General features: G+C 35.2%; 1 protein-coding gene across 1 annotated transcript in view; it reads right to left on the minus strand.

The window, feature by feature from the left end:
• Positions 1 to 2,409: 2,409 nt before the first annotated feature.
• CHIC2 (cysteine rich hydrophobic domain 2) overlaps positions 2,410 to 20,830 on the minus strand; it is a 29,661-nt gene continuing 11,240 nt past the window's right edge. Inside the window, exons 4-6 of the mRNA XM_054293787.1 lie at positions 11,449 to 11,505; positions 11,223 to 11,282; positions 2,410 to 8,321 (exon numbers count right to left, since the gene is read on the minus strand). Of these exons, the coding sequence (XP_054149762.1) occupies positions 8,271 to 8,321; positions 11,223 to 11,282; positions 11,449 to 11,505 (168 nt within the window). The 3' untranslated portion in view covers positions 2,410 to 8,270. The remainder of the gene's footprint in view (positions 8,322 to 11,222; positions 11,283 to 11,448; positions 11,506 to 20,830) is intronic.

The following is a 20,830-nucleotide window of genomic DNA, read 5'->3' on the forward strand; positions in this document are numbered from 1 at the left end:
ATCGGCTTCATTACACCACCGCTCCATTTGTGATGTAAATCGGGAAACTCAGGGAAGTTTTTCTTTTGGCCTTGTCTACGGAAGAATACCGAGAGGTATTCAAAACGTATTAACACAAATCAATGGCACCAATAAAAGCAAAATCTCCTTAGCAACATAATCTTGATTGCAAAAGGAGAACTGAGAGCATTTAGCAGAACAGTGGCCCACATGGAATACGCATTTGTCTAGAAGAATGCAGCACAAAGCCTAAAAGAGAGATGCTGAAAAAATCCAAAATTAACTCACACTGAACAGTTACTCTTTTTTTTCAAAAGTACACAATTGGCTACATTAAATCTATCGTGCGCTTTTCTGCTCAGCAACATTGTATCTACCGCTTTGCAAGACCACATTACAACACCCGGAATGCTTCACAGCGCCGGGCAGGAGCACCCCTCCTCACCCGCACGTTGGGACATGAGCATGTCTAACACACCTCTCATACATGCTAGAGACATTATACACATGCACTTTGTAAAGGGACTGCCAAGACTGCCATACTAAAGTAACCAACGAGCTTAAAACGTTTCATGCAAGGAAAAGCTGCCGGCTGATGAGAACCAAGGCCATCCTCGGCACGGCGGAGAGCACAGACTTCGTTTTTGTTCATAAGGTTCAGGTTAACCAGCATTTCATACTGAATAATCTGAAAAACACGTGAATTGCATGGATGGGAATGATTCCTTCCTGAATAGGTGGTGTCTGCCCCAACTAGATGGAAACCCTATCTTGAGAGGACACGTGAATAAAACATAAAAGCTTCAAAAAAAGACACAGCTTCAAAATCACCATTCAACCATAATGATAGCACATTTAATAAATCCTACTATCATTAGGGCTTGAAAAGCTTAAAGAACTCCAAATGTGGACCTAATGAAAAACCAGTTTGAAACACTTACAGCAGGCAATGCCTGTAATTTGGTAACTCCAGTCCTAGAGCCACCTAAATTACCAAAATCATTTTCTCTCCCCTCTCACCCCCCCCCCCCCCCCCCCCCCCCATTTAGAGTAAAAGTATCAACTGGAAGTAAGATGAGACCATTGCACAATACAGCAGTTTCTCAAGTTTTTCCTTTTCTTCCTCTCCCTACCACACCTTCCCCCCAACACAGATGAAAAACTGTAAGGCTTAGAAGGTATGTTAAACAATTATTTTATTAATTTATAATACATACAACTTAAGAAATGCTTTAAAAAAAGTTATATTGGAGTCCTTTCCAATTCCGGGTCAGGTCAGGAAAAACCAATGTTGATGTATTAAATATTATTCTATAAGTCAACAATAGGTTAGCCTCAGTAATTTAGCAGACATGGTTAAATATTCTTAAATATGCATATATACAATTGTGCCGCCTTAAAGAAGTCCTTTAATTCCTATCTTCTCCTCCCAAAGCTGTGCACCCTGTAAACACAGTGCTGGCTTCTAAGCTTTGTGTCTCTCATCTGGACTTAGGATACTTGAAGAGGAATGTTACAATAGTGGAAATCGCAGCAAATCTATCTAAACTCTGTGAGAGGAGAGATGCCCAACTGGCAAAATTAACATCAAGTCTCTCTAGAAGTAGCAGCTTCTTTAATTTCCAGTTTTAGGTTAAATTATTGCTTACACGTTTTCTGCTTGAAATGGATTTTTAACATACTACAAAATATTGGGGTTCAAGTTTCCCTCTTGATGGTAACATCTTTTCAGTGACTTATTGACCATAACTGCTTCATACATTTAACAGGTCTTTCCTAAGCACACGCAGTCCAATGCAAGTCTCTGCTAATTCTTTTCAATTCTTTGCAACATGAGTTACACGTGGTCTAGTTTAGCACACAACATTTAGGCACTGTTTTGTAGTTTACTATTCTCTTTCAAATCTATGTTTCCAATGAGTTCATATTCTGATTGCCAGACTCCATCCTTTATGAAAAAAAGAGTCTGGGTTAGACTTTTCAAATCAGGAACTACTTTCACATTCCCTGTTATCTCACTGAACCAAACTGTTCACTGACAATATTAATCAGTAGGTACACTGCATATCCTAACAAGTTAGAAAGCCTATTGCTACCATAAAAGGATCAGAGATACACACTTGGAGTGGATGAGTTAGATATTTATATCAGCACAATGAAACCAGTTTAAACACACAGCCACTAAAAACATCAGTTACATTGTATGAGAATATGACTTCTTGAAACATTTCTAAACATGACTTAAAAAATGTATTCATAAACCTAAAATACTGTAACAAAAAAAGTCTTCAGCTGACTACTAAGTCTAGTTTTCAACATGAAGCAAAGTAACTTCCATTTATTAAGCTATAAATGAGGAGCAAACAACAAGAAAAAAGCACGTTTCAATAAACATTATAAAAATCTATTTGTTCTCTCAAAGTGAGCATTTGTCAATGGTTCCCTTCTCCATAAAAACTACAATTAACTACAAAAGTCTTACTTACCTGAACATAAATTGTTCTAACTGGATCTTACTTGTGGGCCTTAGATATACTGTCACATGACAGGAGCTGTCTGGACAGGTCAAGAATTTTCTTTGGAAACAATTAGTCATGCATTACAGGCTCCAGCTTAGGAAAAGACTGTTCTGCACTCAGCGCAGCTCTCAACAGCAATTCCATTTTGGTCTGGCTATTTTAAATGAAGAGATGCTGAGTTTAGAAGGAAGCTTACCCTCTGCATTATTATTCTACATGATAGCAGAATTGTCTATCAACTAGAGCATAACCAAAACAAATCAATCACACACCAAAACAAAAAAGAGAACAGAAGTTAATACACAGTCTACATAACTACTGAAATGGACTGCTAGCTTTTGCTTAACTTGCACCACTCAATATACTTTCATTCAGTTCAAAACTATTTTCTGCCATACTCACAGAACTCTAAACCTAATCTTCAAGTCCAATCTTTTCAGGGTTGCTTCTCCTAATTCCTATGTTTCATCTTTTGCCTCACTAAGTTGTTCCTATCAGTCTGTTGTATTTTGAAGAGCCAAGCATTTATGAACCCCTTTTCAAAAATATAAATCTTAATGAAATATTAATGAGCTAAACAAACCAGAAGACTTCTTTTAAAGGACAACTTCCATGAAACCAGTAAAATGTAGTTTCATAAAAATGTATATTACCCAGGTGTTATGTGGTAGGGACACATATATACATCAGCACAAGTGTCAACATATGACCTTTCATACAAGGAATCAGGGGGTTTTAATCTTTCAAACACGGTTTCTAATTCAGCCTACACTGACTGACATATCAGAAAGATGAAGTTCAAAAAGTAATGAACTGCAAAGTACTGTTACCAACAAAACAGTTCAAATGGATATCTAATTAAGAATAAATACATGGTTTAAGCAGTGACTTTTTTTCAATTCTAGAGTACTTTGCCCCTTGAAATTATTCTACTTTCTTAAGAAGAATAAGACTGCTTTCTTAGTACACCAGTATCCCCTGATTCACCCAGCCTACAGAGAAAACTTTACAAAGAATAAACACAGGAGTTAAGAAGGTAGCACCATTAGAAAGAATCACTCCATCCAAATCAGAAAAAAACCCCTTCATTTATCCTTATCCAACTTTGACATTTAGCAGCCTAGTAATACAGGGTAAAAGAAGCTCTCATAACTTTATATTGATAACATTCATAATGGTCATGCATATTACAATCAAGTTTCTAGGGTGACATTTGCAAGTAAGCCTTCATGCAGATAGGCATTCAGCTCATTAATTCCAAGTTTGTATTTCCTATTAGTCCCTGAGAAGTTAATATTTCTACCTACAATATGGCTATTAAAGGCATTATAATGATCATACACTTAGCTGTTTGTCATGGAAATGCAACATGGCTATAGGGAGAAGCACAGAAATTACAGCAAATTAGCAGTGATGAATATAGATTTCTGAAATGCTTTCTTTTCATAAGCAAGGTTGCTGAAGAGCAACATAAATGATTTTAGTCACAGGTACAAAAGTAGCCAGCGCCACTTATCCTTAATAAGTCACTACTGTGAATCCAAGACATTTGAGGCTCTGAGATCTCTCTAATTGAGTGTTTCTTTTACACAAAATCATCTGGATTTTTACCTAATGTAGGGTCATCATGATCCTTATTTTAATTACTCAACAGCAGTGCTGGGAGAACTTAAAAGAACCACGGATTTTCTTTGCTTAACAAGTCTTTCACCTCTTCAATTAAAGTGATCTCTTTAAACTGTTCAGAATTCAAATGGGGGTTTTGGTGGACAATTTGCATTATTGCCAGCTGCTCAAAACCCATAAACTAGGGCTACAAAACACGGGGACCAATTTAAAATTAAGACTTTAGGGTAGGGGGTGGAGGGAAGGGAAAAAAGACAAGTTCTTTTTCCTTGGCTCCTGGCTTCTAAGCAGGTACAGATTGCATTTTAAAGCTCTTCCCACAGTCTTTGGGGCTAAATAATGACTTTCAGGAAAAAAAAAATTAAAACTGACTTTTAAGTAAGCCTGTGTCTGAGAGACAGTGTATTATATTTAAACATCATGATCTTGAGAATTACAAAAACATATAATTTAACAAATTGAATCAGAGATTATAATTTACATCTAAGTACTGTAAAAAGTTTTTACAAACTATTTTTCTTGGGTTTAAGTATCATGGGAAAAATTCTGGATTTGCATAAATAGTTTATTAAAATTACTCTTACTGACCTATTACAAAAAATGTACTGACTTCCTGTATCTCCATAAAAATTTTCATTTCTGGTCAAGTTTGTCAATCCCAATATAAACTTCGAGTCACAACTATTTAACAGCAGATGAGCTCTTCAGAATTCTTCATGTAGGGTCAGAGAGAAAGTCCTTCTCCCTCAGAACTTATTTCCACCTATGACTAAAAACTTTAAAAGAATTTGTTTCTATTATATGACAGTAAGTAAGAAATCTTTATTCACCAGTTAAAGGCAACTATATCTAAAACTAATAATTAGCTCTCACAGGGATTCATTGATGCCTTCACCATTAGTTCAGCAGGGTAAAGATGAAACAGGCATAATTAGCTAAATTATTATTATCAACTTGATACCTAACTTAACTGTTCAAGGAAATTTGAAATAGGCAAGTTTATTTGTAGGAGCTGCTGAGTTGCAAGAAGCTAAACAAGTTAGTATAATGTAATAGTTATTTTAGCAAAGAGTAGGCTGTGTCCTGGAAGTCCTACTACAGCTTCTGGTCTGCTCAAACTGCAATTTTCTTCTTTGCCAAGTGACAAAAAAGGTAATATATTATCTTCTCACTAGCAATCAAAATAAATAGATTTAGTATTTCAGAAGCAACATCAAAAGAAAATCCTGACAACTGCCGCAGGCATTAAACAGTTGATTAAAGCTCCTGCCATCTTCAATTTCCATCACTATAGTTAATGAATTGAAAAGGATTGTATGAAAATGTTTTGTAACATTCTTACTAGGTGAGTGTACTACTTCTTCAGGAGAGTACCACTTGAGATAAAATTCATCTCTCAATATAGGCATTTTCTCAAATTTCCTGATTATATTTTAAGTCAGAGACATTGTATTAATAAAATATCCAAAATACTTTCTGAGGGAGTAAGTCTGGCCTCCTTACAAAGGGATTTAACTTTTTAGTTGCTCGGAGCTGTACTTTGGATCTATATTATTTCTTAAAGAAAAAGTCACAGGTATAATATAGAATTGCCTGCTAACCAAGCCCATGACTGCTGATGCACCTAGAAGTAGACAAGATCTTAAGCATCACTACTGTTGATGTGGAAGCTTTACAAATGGGATACTCTGTAAACCTGTAAGCCACACTGTTCACTGCTCTGGTCTCAGCACACATCACACCTGAAGCAGCTTTACTGTCCCTGGCTTTGGGTGCTGCTGGCAAGGTAGCTGTGGATGTGGACAGAACATACTATGGGAAGTCTGAGAAGTAAACTAAGGCAAATAGCTGCTATGAACATCTCAGAAGCCATATCCTCCACTAGAGTGAAGGGATGGGTTTCCACTTCAGTGGAAAACTGCATCCATGACACAAATTCTAGTCAAATGAAATTTTTTATAAAATCTAGGCCTCATATGATCCAGTATTCATTTTATTGAAAACTGACACAAAAGAAATCAATTATATTTCCGGTCATAAGTATTTATCACCAGTTGTCACTTCTGTTCAATTCCAACCTCTCCTCTGCACCTCCCCCGTCCCTGCTGCCATCAATGTTAGGTTTCTGTGCTCCCACAGGCTGACACTACTCTGAGGTTACAATTGATACTTCTGGGTGAAAGGAGGGCAGCAGACCCAGATTTGTACTGAACAAGAGGTTGAAATTGATTTTTAGAAAATTATAAGCATTTACTTTGTAGAGAAGGCATGGGTGGCACTCAGATGCCTGAGGCCAGCACAACACTGGGATTTGTTTATGAAAAATCATATTCTGTCAAGTCAAAGAAGCACCCTTGTAGGCTTATATGAAAAGCATAGCTGAGCTATTCTCAAAGTGAACAGTAGGAATCCACAGATGAAAGCTGTGCAAAAGATGAATTTTGGTAACAGATACAGAAGGCTTAGATTTAAGAAAACTTAAAACTTTCTAGACCACTCCCACTATGGACAATTTAGGAATATAATACTCACTAGGGAATATTTTACAGAGAATAAATATTTTGAAGACATAGAAAAATAGTTCACAGCATCAAGGTACCTGTAATACATTACCTTGAAATAAAACTTGTATATTTAAAAGATTAAAAAGAGAAGACTATTCTTGTAGTGGTATCAACTTTTCATTCATACAAATATTAAGCAGAGTATATCTGTTTTTTTAATATATTCACATTATTGCTTGCTAACACAACTGTACAAGGAACATGTTCTTAACTTACATCAATTTTGTGTACAGTAATTTCAGACACCTAAGTAAATTTTACAGTTATGAGAGTTGCAAGTAAAAACCCCCAAAAGCTATGTGTGAAGATATGTAAAACTAAAGTATAATCAGAAGAAACGAAATACAACTGGCCTGACCCAAGCATACATCATATATCCAGTTAAAAAAAGTCTTATACTTGTGCCGAAAATAAACTTTGTAAACCAAAATGAGCAAAAGAAAGGGTGCAATAAATAACTGCCTAACACATTTAAACATAGGTTGCCCAGTGCACCCTACTTTGATTACTTTAATACATGGCATTTGCATCTGGAACTGTACTGTTCAAGAATTCAGTAACTTTTTTCCTGCATCTGTGGCTTTAAAAGAAACAAAAAAACAACCATGAAAGGTTTTCTTGGGCAATTAAGTTTTACTAAAACAAGTCCTTCTGCACCCCTGTGTACAAGATCTGGTAAACAGTATGAATAAACTGACACATGGCAATTGACTGCATTAAAACAGCTACATTATAAACTGCAATAATAATATACTTTTGTGATCTTGAGTTCTACTAACCAGATGCATGCAATGCTCTCAGTGATTCTTCTAGTCTGAGTAAAATTATTCCACTTGGCTGCCTTATTTTTTTTTAATTTTTTAAAGCCAAACTTTTTCAGAATCAGTTGACAGGACTTCTTCATGAAAAGCATGGATTTCTACTAACAATATCTGGATTCCAAAAATCACAGTTTCAAAAAGAACTTTGTCTCCTTTTGCTGGAAGAGACTAGTCAATATCCCAAAAAGAAATAAAAGTATTTACAATTGACTAGTCACTGACAGAAGCTTCCAAAAATCTTAGAAGGAACTTCAGCAGCTTCAGAATGACTAAAGGAATTTACACAAGGTACAGTCAACCAGTTGTATCATATAGGGATAAAAAAATACCTGTTCACTTGTATGTCATTTTCAGCTGTGTATTTATATAATATATATATGTACACACGCGCGCGCACACATATAAAAGACTCCTTTGAAAATCAAGATACATTAATAAACAGAAGTAGCAAAAGTAAAAATAACTTAAGTAGTAATTAACATTTGTATGAAATTACTTTGCAGAGTTTGACCAAATACACTTAGAACACACTCTTATTAAAAAAAAAACCACAGAAAACAACTAACCAACAAAAAGTAAACCAAAACAAACAAACATGAAAACCCAAAACAAACAAAAACCAAATGAAACCACCACAAGATTCTGTAGAACCAAAGTTATGTCACTACCAGGAGAGCACCAAGCAAGGCACCATTGGAAAGACAACATACTTGAATAAGTCTCTATAAATAAATTGAATGCTAATCCGGTCGAAAAATCGGTGTCTTTGGTAAAAATTCTATAAGGATGACCTGTATAAAAAGAAAACAAAAATGTATTAAAGATGGCAGCAATCCTATTATCTATCACAATTACAATTCACATGGTTTTGGGTTTGGTTTTTTTTTAGTTAGTATATCAAGTTGTGATGAAAAACAAAAATCATGGCATTTGTCTCAGGTAGGAGACCATTAGAAAAGTCACGTATGATAATTGGTTTGAGGTTGAAAACCAATACTCATGGAATAAAATTCAACTCGAAAAGTTTGCCTACTGATATGAAACACAAACTGAAGTAATTATGTTAAAAAATTATTATACAGTAATTTATTTATTGGGGAAAAACTACGAAAGATATAAAAGCATTCACTAAAAAAAATAAACTAACAAACCGCTTGAATGCACAATGCATGAAAAGTTAGTTTTCAATTGCAATTTCACTTAATTCAGAATTGTTGCCACTTAACACAGGATTCTAAAAGTGTATCAACTTTTGCAAAGCTCCCATATCTACAAATGTTCAAGTAGTTAACAAGAACTTGACTAATGGCTTTGTGTGATAATTCTTATGGTCTCAATTCAAATTTATACTGCATTTTTCCCAGCTAAGTACACTATAGGGTTCACTCCAGAACACAATCCAAGTATTTATCCTCTTTAAATAGGAAGCTTGAAGAAAATGTTGACTTGTGCACATTCTTTCTTCGGAGACAGTCATAACACAGCAGCATGATCTGATTTATAAACAAATAAATGCATCTGGTACATAAATAAGGATTTTATTTACTTGTAAGGGAAACTCACCTTTTTAAGAAGTTAAAAATTATTTCTCAATGTTTGTGATTGTAAAGGAGAATACAACTTAGCTGCTTAGAAAATAAAGACTTCTATCTCTGCAAGCATACAAAGCCTCAGAAAATAAAAGTAAGTCTCCAATCTTATTTCTAAGGCAAGTACTTTTGGAATTACAAATCCTGAAATTAGTTAGGTAAGTTTATTTTTTGAGATATTCAGAAGTGACTTATCTTCAGAAGTAATGCAAACTGCTCAAAATCCACTGATCACTGACCTGAGTCAACCACTGGATTCTGTAGACATACCAGGGCTTCTGATTTTCAGGCAAGTTTTCAAAAAGGGAGCAAGAAGTAAAGCTGAAGCACTGTGTTTATGCCAAAGGTACAAGACTAACTTGTCTTTCTTAATTTGATTAATTATTTATTTGATTTGTCATCTACTACAGTGCATTTCAAACATCAGTTTGGTGAAGTACCAAGTTTTGGGTACAAAAGTCTAATTTTAATCATCTGTTTAGCAAAAAGTTGAGGATAGGCATTTATTATTTAAAATTAAATCATAATCATATTAGGGGCAGTTTTTAAAGACACTAGCAAATCAGTTCACTGAAAGCGAGAAAATGTCACACTGAGGTTTTGTAAAAATTTTCTCATTAATATACCCAAAGATAATATCTGACATTTCACAAACTGAAAATAAAATCTTTGACCTTTATCCTGTGAAACTATATGCCCATGCATATATTATTATAGTAAGCAGGTCAACTAATTTGAAATTATATTTGATAGAATGAATATTCATCTGTAAATGTTGCTGGGCCATAGTATTTACAAACTCACATCATGTTTTTTCCAATTGAATCTGCAGAACATTGGGTTTGACAATGTTTCCTGTAGAAAAATAAAGTTTTCAGCAAAATACGAACGCTTCATTTAGGCAAAGCTTAGGTCTATTTTCTGAAATTTGATTTATTCCATTTTCAGTCACACCCATATATCCAACCTAAAAGATTCAGTAGAATAAATTTTACAAAAAAGTACATATTCAGTGAACTGAATAGAGCCATTCTGTAAAAAACGCTTTTTGAAGACCTTGTATTTCAAGCAAGAGATAAGATCTAGTGAAGGGACAGGGAAAAGGAGAAGACTAAAAGATAAAGATAATTTTAATATAATTTTGAATTTTGAATTCACATTTAAAATTTTTATAGGCATTATAAATTTCTTATTTTATAGAACAGACAAAGTACTGTGTAATAGAAGATCACAGATAAGTTAGACCTAATGCAGTAGATATTTCTCCAAAGCTAATCTTTATTTTTAAAAAGCAAACTTTCCTACAGCCTTTAGTAACTACTAAAGCATGAAAAGAAATTCTAATGTTGTTTACATTTTATCAGATTAATTTCATCGTATCCTATGTACATCCAAAATATACTGAAAATGGAAATAAGAACAGCACCAAAAAGAACAAGGTGCAAGCTAAATAAACTGAAATCCTATGCAGGACATCGTTCATTTTAAACCACACAACTTTTCACTGTATATTTCCAAGATGGGTTTATGGAGTCTCAGCCAAAAACTAAAGCATATTAAAATTCCAGAGACTGACTTGAAAATATTTTAGTGACACCAATTGGAGATAAAGATACTTTCAAGATACTTGAGGTAAGGGGCAGTTAAAATCTAAAAAAGGTTTAAAGGTTAAAATCTTAAAAAGGAGCTAAAGGTTTCTTAAGCTCCAACAGCTTAGTTGAAAGGTCTTCTTCCATACTTTTGGACTTGATTAGCATTATATAAAATAGCCATATCTGACTTGCTGCGTAACCAAAGTTGTGGTTATTCTTTATACAGCATCTAAAATTTCACACTCCATCAGCACATGTTCAAGCTATTTTATCTTGGCAATTAATTTATTATTTTTCAGAACACAGTGAAGCGTTGTTTTCAAGTCATTCATAACTTTATAAATCAGTCCTGCACATGAAACCATGCATCTGTGAACCGTAGAAAATCCTTGCACTCAGGCGATTAAGCTCCTGACACCTTTACTGATTAATAATCATGAAAAGAATAAGATCAGAAGCAAAATAAATGATCATTTAATAGAGAAACTCACAAAACAGCCCTTTAACTTACATATTCCATCATGTTATTCGTTTCACATTTCCTTTTGCTTAGTCTCCAATGCAAGCACAGCTAGACAAGGAGGAAAGAAAAAGAAGAAAAATGAGCTGTATTTTATTGCAGCACACAGACTAGCCCATTTGTTCACCTTTCATATTTTTCGTTCAACAAAAGCATCTGTTTCCATACTGTGCAATTCAAACTCCAACAGTACGAAGCTGCTCCCTGCGGCACTCACCTTGTGGTATAACCTATTGTTTTCCCATTCTAATAACTTCTCAATCGATCTTCGTGTCTGGAAGACAAATGAGAAAGAATTTTACTCTTGACTGGTTTTAGAAAAACTTTGTTTTGCAGCTGCTTTTGTGTGAAAAGGAGAGAGGTACAGGACAGTGACTGAGTACAAGGTGGTCTGTAGTACGATCAAAACTTGTCTGGTATAAAATAATATCTAGAACAGAAACAACTTTTTGTGATAGCCGAGTAAGTATCTTCAATCACTTTGCAATAAAAACTGTTGATATGCATGTTCTCTGGTTCTTATGGCAGTTTTAACTTTAAATTCACAGAAATTTCAAAGTGATCTAAGTATAAAAAGCAGGAGCACTGCTCCCCTATGATCAGTGATCTAAATGTACTGCTTCTAAGGTCAGCTTATACAGTCACAAATGTTGCAAACTATTTTGCAGTGCTGTATGTCAAGTGCAAATACACAGTACTCTAAATAAATGAGGAATTTTTGTTATATTTACATCCAGATTTTAGAGAGCGAAAAACCAAATGCAGAAAGTTACAGTATATTCCCCAAATAAGCATTAGTAAGTTTGTGATCTGTATAGAGAGCAAACCCAATATTTAGGAATCTAAAGGAAAGGTTTACTGCCTGTGTCATCCACACTTGACATTTCAGACAGAGAATCCAGAAAGCTGTTCTGCACAGCTTTTTAAGATTACGCATGCTAGAATTAAAGGACGTTCTGTGCTGCAAAGTTTCACAGCATTTTGAGTATAATTATTCAGTTATATTTACATTTGAGAAATACATAGTGACATTTATGGTCATTTGACTGCCAGAATACATATTGCTTAGCTCTAAATGGGATTTGCTACAGACAGTGAATAAAAAGAGGATAATTCATGGTGCCAGGTGTTAAGATGAGACCAACAGAGCTGCAGGTGCAAAAGGACGGAGCAATGACAAGGATCAAATACAACTTAGTGCAGCTGCAGCTTCCTCACAAGGCGGAGAGGGGTCAGGGGAAAGGATGAGAAAGCATCTTGCTGTTATTGCTACAAAATACAGTAAATGGACCCTAACAAACCAAACTCAACGCTGTCCGAGAAACAAAAATGTCTGAGTAAAATAAAAATTTGACAACAAATTGTTCATTTCCCCACAAATATTAACATCTTGGTTTTCAAACATCCTCTAGTTTAATATTGAAGCAGTTGTAGGGAAACACAGCTAAGCATGTACTGTGGTCACATGATTAAAAATTAGATCATTGCTATCTATCAGCATTCATTAAAGCAATTTTTTTATTATGTTTTATTTTAAAATCACAAGCCAAGGAATTATCAAACGGTGGACATACCAGTGACTAATTTATTACATCAATTGGAAATTGAGTATTTTTGGGGTTATTCTTATTATTATGTTTTTAAAGACAGTGCCCTTTAACAATAATCAGTAGACCTCACTTGTTTCTTTGTAAAGATAGCCTTTTAGAGTCTGCTCTCCTTTTAAATGAAAATAGGGCAGCAGTTATGGTCACACTTTTGTTAATTTAGTTGCCAGTCAGCTCCAAATCAAAAGAAAATAAGGCTGCAGAGTGTAATTAACATTCAGTTCAGTCGTTTTGTCCCTTGTCTAGCCCCCAAGCTTTGTTAAAATTGCCATCTGAATGCTGAAGGCTGTAGGGAAATCGATTTGATTCTAATCGCACCATGAAAAGAACATGATCTAACTGCTTTCAGCCCTCCGTAAATCTGTACTAGGTCTTTAGCACAATGCAACTTCCAATTTAAAAAGCACTGAATGTCTCGTCAATGACTTTGTGAAGAAAAAAGAACAAGGAGCAGACATAAAAATTCCAATAGTTGTTTAAGCATTAAAGTTCATTTGCATCACAGCAAACCTGAAAAGGGCTGACCTCTCAAACCGCCTCTCAGGTCTATGAAGTTGTAGCCTTGACAAGCTCACATTGACAGAGCTCATTGACTCTGAAAGGCTACTCTATCAATGGTGAAAAATGGCAATAGGTTCTACTCTGAGCAGGCATCTGCCTGCCCACCCGCTGCTAAACCAATGGCAAAACTGATTCAAAACCTGAATCTACCTTGTAATCTTCCTTTCCAGGACCTTTTAATAATAGATTAAGATCACTATACAATTTAATTTCATTGTTTGCCCTAAAGACTGTGAAAAACATCCAAGCTTTTCAAATTCCAATAAAATTACATCTATATTACAATACATAAATATAAATAAGAAATTGATAGGTACTATTAATTGGTTTATTGAAACAAAAGGACAGCTTAAAGACATTTGACTAGCATGAGATAAAAATACATGCAGACTCGAGACCATGATTCTTTATCTTCCCAGGGCCTTAAATACTACTTACCCTTCCTATAGTATAATCTGGAATAGTCATAGCTCCCAAACACACCATATCACTAATACAGAAATGCTAATGAAAATTAGACTGTAAAATATTTCTGCAAACCTCAGAGCTTGGAATAAAAAAGAAATTCATTAAACAGCATCACACAATTCACTATAGTAAGTTTTCTTCCTACTTGACAGGTGAAAAAAAGCACTTGCACGTGCAGCTTAATTAATCACTGCTCTTGACATCTCAATGATTTACAGTGAGGAGCAGGTGAGGATATACAAAACCAGAAAGGAACACTTGATTTGAGTGTAGCATTTCCAGCACACTAGGATGACAAGCTTGTATATTCTATCAATGGTGTACAGAAAAACCCATACAGCAAATTATTTGTTAGCCACAACAAAAGCACAAATTAAGTGGAAGAGAGACTTGCTTATTAGGAAGATTTAATACTATCCAGCTTTTCATTTTTTTTTTCTTAAAAACCCAGTCCAATATTTGAGCAAAGAAAAAACCCTGCAATTCAAGGACACTTTTCAGCATACCAAGGATAAGAAAATATGCTTTGTAATACATTTTATGAAAAAAACCAGCGTCTTCAATGCTATCCACAGAATTTTGTGAAACAGACCTCTTCAACTGTCTAGAAGCAATGTTTAATGAAATATTTTTGTAAAACAACAGATTTTTTAAAGATATTCATGTCTAACAGCATCTTTTGAAGAATGAGACTCCCAAAAACTCTAGCACAGAGTACACTTTCACTAATGCTTATCACTCCTGATTCATTAAAATAAAGTTTTTCTCTCAAACATAGAAGGAAAAAAAAAATCTAAGCCTAAATATGAACTTTCCATGCAGAAACAAGGATAGCACTGAATATATTACCAACTGCAAGACATTTCTGTTACACCTTTGCAGGGTCTATCCAGTTAGCTCCAGATGGAATTCTGATCTGGACAGGAAGGCTGTGCAGCAGCAGGACCCCTCTGGCAGTGCACAGCCAGGAACATGCACACTGCACTAAACCGTACTAGCAAATGGGACAAGGCCCCCTCAAGTCCTGCTGTAAATCAGTAAATGACTGGTACAATATTAAACAAAAGGATCTTACATGACTCCCAAAATGGTGCTAATTGGAGAACCTCCTTTTGTCTTTATTATGTGGGGAAACAACATGGATAGCAACAACTCGATTCTCCGCTAACAATTGTATTTGTAGTTGTTTGGGAAAAACCAAAGACTCTCCCCATGTGCATTTGATCTCTGACTTCTCATCTGAAAACATACATATGTATACCTTGTGCACTATTAGCCCAATAAATAGCATGAGATTTTCAAACTCATTCATACAAAACTTTACCACAATCAAGTATTATTGGTTTTGAATATCGCCCTGAACCAATATACTTTATGCTTAAATCTCAAAATACAAAGAGACAACACTGGGCAGACTTTTGTTAGCTTCTCACATGGCCAGAATTTGTATTATCCACCACAGAAAAAAGACAACGGATCCTGACAGAGGTGGGAGCTATAGTATCACTATATTCCACTCAGTCAAAGAGAGAAATTACAGAAGCAGGAATTTCTATTCATTCTGGCTACAAAATTTATACCCAAGTAATTTAGCTATCACCACAAATGGTGAAATAGAAAGTCAGATGACAACTGAGTCATGTATGCTCACTTTCAATATGCCAGAACATCCTCTAAGCCAAATTTGAGGCCCATACTGGTACCACAAAAATGCCAAAGCTGTACACAAAACACACTTAACTGAATGATGCACATCTGTGCTGAGAATGTCCTCATCTTGAACACTATGCCTCAAGTAAACCAATGTGAACTGCAAATTGGTAAGACTGCCATGTTGCTAAGGAATTCTCCATTTGTGAAGGGAGAAAAATCACAAAGATGAAACCTGACTTGATTTCAGACCCTGGCATCTGGACTATCTGCTTTAGTGCACAGTAGTTTGATAAGGTGTCTGTTCTACTACCTAGGTGAACGTGGAGATCTTGAGTACTTTCTACTATTAGCAGCTAGGATATTTCTTATTTTAGACCATTGTAAGACTGCTCATCCCAGAAGCCACTTCAGCATCCATGCAAGAAAGCAAGTGAAATCTATACTAAACAGAATGAAGAATATCTGGAAATAAATGCAGCAGTCTGGTGCTTTTTACAGGATCTTGAAAAATTGCCTTGTCCAACAAGATTGCTATTGCTGCATTTGCCTTACTAGATCGATTACTCTGTGCAGAAGGTGAGTCAGCCTAAAGCACAGATCAAAACCCCATAACACACAGAGAGAAATACAATCAACAGAATTCTGGAGCAGAACTGATGACATCAAGTTGACTTCATGAAACTTCACATTCTGGAAGACAGCCCTGAGGATCTGGTCTCACACGATCCATAAACTAACTCATTTGTGCAGGTCTCAACTGTGGCTTGGTACATCACAAAGAGATTAACTTAAAGTTTAGTGAACCAAATCACACCAATTACTTTCTGGAAAGGTCTCTTCCACCAAACTATTTGCTGACACAAAGAGAAGCTCAGTGTTATTTGACACTACTGCAGGTAACACTTTTTAATATCTAAACTCAAGATGATTCCTCAGTTACCCTGGTTGCCTTGATTGTCAAATCCCTGGAGTGTTTAAAGAAAGTAGTAAAGCCATTAAACATGTGCAGGATAGAGAAGGTGTGCAGAAACATGCAGCCCATGTATATTACCCAGGAGTAAAATGGAGAGGGTATTGAATCATCACCAATGTACTAACTGACAGATACTGAACAAGTATTTTCCAAAGGCATTTTGGTCTGCAGTAGAAACAACCAGCAGAGAGAAACTATCAAAGAAAGTTTCTAGAAGTTGATTAAAGTCCTCTGTAAGTTTCCTCTGAAATACACAAAATCCAAAAGATTCAATATGCTAACTGATATTTTAGCCACTGGATATTTTAGCTGTCCTACAAGAGCTAAGTCACCAACTAAGCATTGCTAGCTACTTTCTATATGGAGGTAACACTGACTAGAGGCAACCACTTGTGAGAATTTCATAATATGGACAAGCCTTGTAGCAGAAATAGTCTTGACCTTGGCAAAAAGAACACACTTCCCTTAAGAAGGCCTTGAAATGTGGTGAAAAACACATTTCACAGGCAGACTGGTGTTGAACTGATCCATGAAGCATCATGACTACACTTCATCCTGTTACTTGAACTTTTAAATAAAGATTTGTAACTCATTCATTCTAGGATGAAATTCTAGCTCTGATTCTGTCATCAAAAAGAAACAAAACCCATGAAGCTCTGATCCCTCCAAGGAAATTATTCAAATCTAGACATGACAATCTAAAGCATCCACCTCCTGCTGAAGGACATTCCCACCGAAAAGGCCACAGAAAATGAACATGTAAATTGGAATTGACCATAACAGGGATGAAAATACGATCAAATCTCCACCAAGGAACTCATCAGGTGTCATTCTCTGTGGGAAACTTTACACTGAACATGAATGAAAATTCCACCTCCATCTCCTCTTTTAAGGTTAGAGAGATGTTCATTTTGGTCCCTGTCATTTATTTCCAAAATATCCATGAGTATGCCACAGAAAATAGTTCAAGGCCAATGTAGGTTGAGAAGCTAAAGAATCTCTGGTTACATCTCTATTAAGAAATGAAACTGTGCCCAGAAACACTCCCATTCATTTCAAGCCAGCTGGCAGGGAACAGTTTACATCTCTATCAGTAAGCTTTCATAACCTCCAAACCACTCATAGTGCCTGAAGCATTCTGATAATGCCTATGAATTGTTACACCATACAGACCCAGAGCCTGCCAGGGACCCTCCTAAAAGTACAAATTACAAAGCACCGACTCCTAGGAACATTCCCAGGTTTAGTTTATTAGCACATAGGAATCCTTTGATTCCTGCTGTTAGTAGTGTCTAAGGACAGTGGCCAAGAATGGGAGGGAAGCCTCGTGGCCAGAAAGACTGAAAGGCAGCACAAAACTCCATAGAAGACTGCAAAATCCATTACTTCATTAATCTGCATGCTGAAGAGAATAATCCCTTTTAAAGGGACAGCTCCTACAGTCCCTTGTACATCTGAGGGCGGAATCAGAAAAATACTGATTGATCCTGTAGCTACTTTACCAATTTAGAAAAAATAAATCTGGCAACTTAGTATTTCCCATCATCACTACTGTTCTAGATTCAGTCATTTATTCCAAAATTCAGCAAAAAATATTTTTACGAGCTCCAAAATTAGAAGTACCTGGTCACTCCACACTTTACATGTGTTTGGTATGGTACAAGATTTATTAACTCTTTCACTCTTCTCCTTTGTAGAACTGCCCCCCTCATCCTCCCAGCTGTTTTTTCAGCAGTAATGGTTCTTGATCTTGAACTACTGTTTTCTTCATTAAATAACTTTATTTTTATATAGTGCTTGAGTTACTGAGAATGCTACACTTCAGCAGAAATAACATTTTACTGTGATTTGTTTTAATAAAGTGTAAACATGAATACTTTCCAGACCTAGGGTACTTTGAGAAAAATCAAGAGAAGAGGCACAGAAGTGTATCACTACTTCACACTTGCCAGAACTCCATTCTGGTTTTATGTTTTACAGTAAAGTCTAACAAGCTATTGTTCTGTCAAGTGTTTCTACTTAGTTTAATTTTATCATATAAATTTCAGGTAATTTTGTGTTCTACTACTTTGCTCAACAGTGTTTGCATATGTTCCTTATTTGGGATTATATTTAAGCTGCTAAAGACAGAACCCTAAAAATGTTCCTTTCTAAACTGATTTCCAAATCTTACAACTAACTAGGTCATTTTAGCATGCTCTTTCAAAATAGCTCTATGCAAATTTCACCCAACACATGCTTGTAGTTTCAGGAACACGTCAGCCTGGACAGGAAGAGCAATATCAAAAGCAACACTAAACCCAAGTAACTGCACAATCCCTTTATATACCTTAGCCATCACAATATAAAAGAGGCTGTAACACAGAAATGTTAATTATACCCAGATTGTTTTGATTAATATTAAAATGTTCAGAGACATAATTCTAATTACAAATACAATTAAATTTTAAATAGCATTTAGAATATTTATGATACATCCCAGAGATACACAATATTTAGGATTTATATAAAATCAAGAGAAAACAAAATCACAAATTTAACTTCAGAATATATATTTTTGAACTACTAAAAGGTTTGTATTTGATCTAAAAAGAACCAAATTAGTATTCTGTGATCTCCTTTTATCTGTAAGTATGCTTCATGCCAATCTTATTGCCCTGTCCTCCACCAAGCAAGTCTGCAAATTAAAACACATGGTAAAACTAGCTGCTCCCACACCCCACTGTGCACCAGGAAAGCACATGAAAACCTGGTAAGCTTTTGTAGGTTGCTGTGAAGGAAATGAAATCTGATTTCAGATACATAAAAAAAATAACCACACAGGTATACACACCATGATTTTACATTTATTTGTTGTACAAGCTGAGCTGCTTGAGCATATGGATGACTTAGTGACTCTTCTGACCAAAATTATAGTTAATAACAGCTAAAGCAAAACACACCAGGCCTGAATCTTCTGATTTTTTAAGTTTCCTTTCATAGTTAACACTTTTAAAAGAACTCCTCCAAATACATTTGAAAACAATGGTCAAGAATGCATATTTGATATATACAAGTTCCACTTTAAAAAAAAGTTTTACTAAGTTGACTAGAGCCAACACAGAAATTCTACGTGCTCGGGTTAGGATAACCATAATAAATACATTAAAATTTTAAAGATTCTTCCAAACTGAACTATAATATAAACTGTCTAAAACACTTCAAAAACAAGGCACCTTTTATCTTAAGTAATTGCCTTGTGTAACTCCTCAGAAAAGCATTAAGGTACCATTAAGAGTACCTCCAGTGCAAAGTCCCTTGCAGATGGGCATCGGAGAAAAACATACATTTTCTTCAGTTTTGATAATAAATGTAATGTATTCATAAATTCAATAAACTGATCTAATGTATTTTAACATTAGTGTCATCCACTGACAAACAAGACTATAAAATTTAAGGAAATTCATTCCAGCTCCTCCACCACATATTTAATTTATACTCTGGAAGCTGTAATTAGCTATGTTTATACAGCAATTTGAAGATGTGAACTGCTATGAAAGTGACAACTAATGATGAGGCTTAAGCAGCATTCATCAGCTTTGTGTGAATTCACAAACAAACAAATCACTCTTGAAAGTATTAGTACAGATCACACTGTTAAATATCTAATTCTATTCATTTTAAAAGATTGCCCATGAATCATTTGAAACATGCAATTTACTTGTACAATACCAGCTTTTAAAAATCTAGCAGTACTGCAATGCTATCACAGTTTTCATTGTTACTGTTTCTGTTGAAATTATATATCCTATTTACCCATCAGGAACTACAGCATTTAGTTAATGCTGAAAATGAGTGCCAATTCATTTGAAAAAGTGGCTTCAAATGGGCACCTCAGCCTGCAGTGCTTTTTGAATTATAATTCACTATGCCATTCTTTTTATTCAAATAACAACAACTTAAAGACTAAATGTTCATTTGTACAACCTGGAATTTGTCCCAGAAAAGAAGGTGAATTCTATGAGTAAAACTGCTTAAGATCATTTATGATCCAGATCTGCAAATGAGGGACTGTACTTCCTGCAACTTTCTTGCAGCTTTTATTCATTAAAATCGAATTAAGACCACATAAAAGGAGAGAAGCAATAAGATACTGAATCAAACAAAACACTTATTTTACTGCTGAAGAGTAGAAGGCTTCTTCCAAATATCTCAGTGCAAATGGAGAAAGGAAACAAGACTATGCAAGGACTCCAAAACCAGCACTGAAAAGAAAAATTCAGTGAAGGGAAAGCTTTCACTGCATGGAAACAAATTAAAATTACATAATTAACAATTAAACTTACAAACATTTGTTG

Source organism: Melozone crissalis, unplaced genomic scaffold, assembly GCF_028551555.1.
Source record: "Melozone crissalis strain CALT ecotype California unplaced genomic scaffold, PUWL_Pcris_2 ptg000006l_1, whole genome shotgun sequence".
NCBI lineage: Eukaryota > Metazoa > Chordata > Aves > Passeriformes > Passerellidae > Melozone > Melozone crissalis.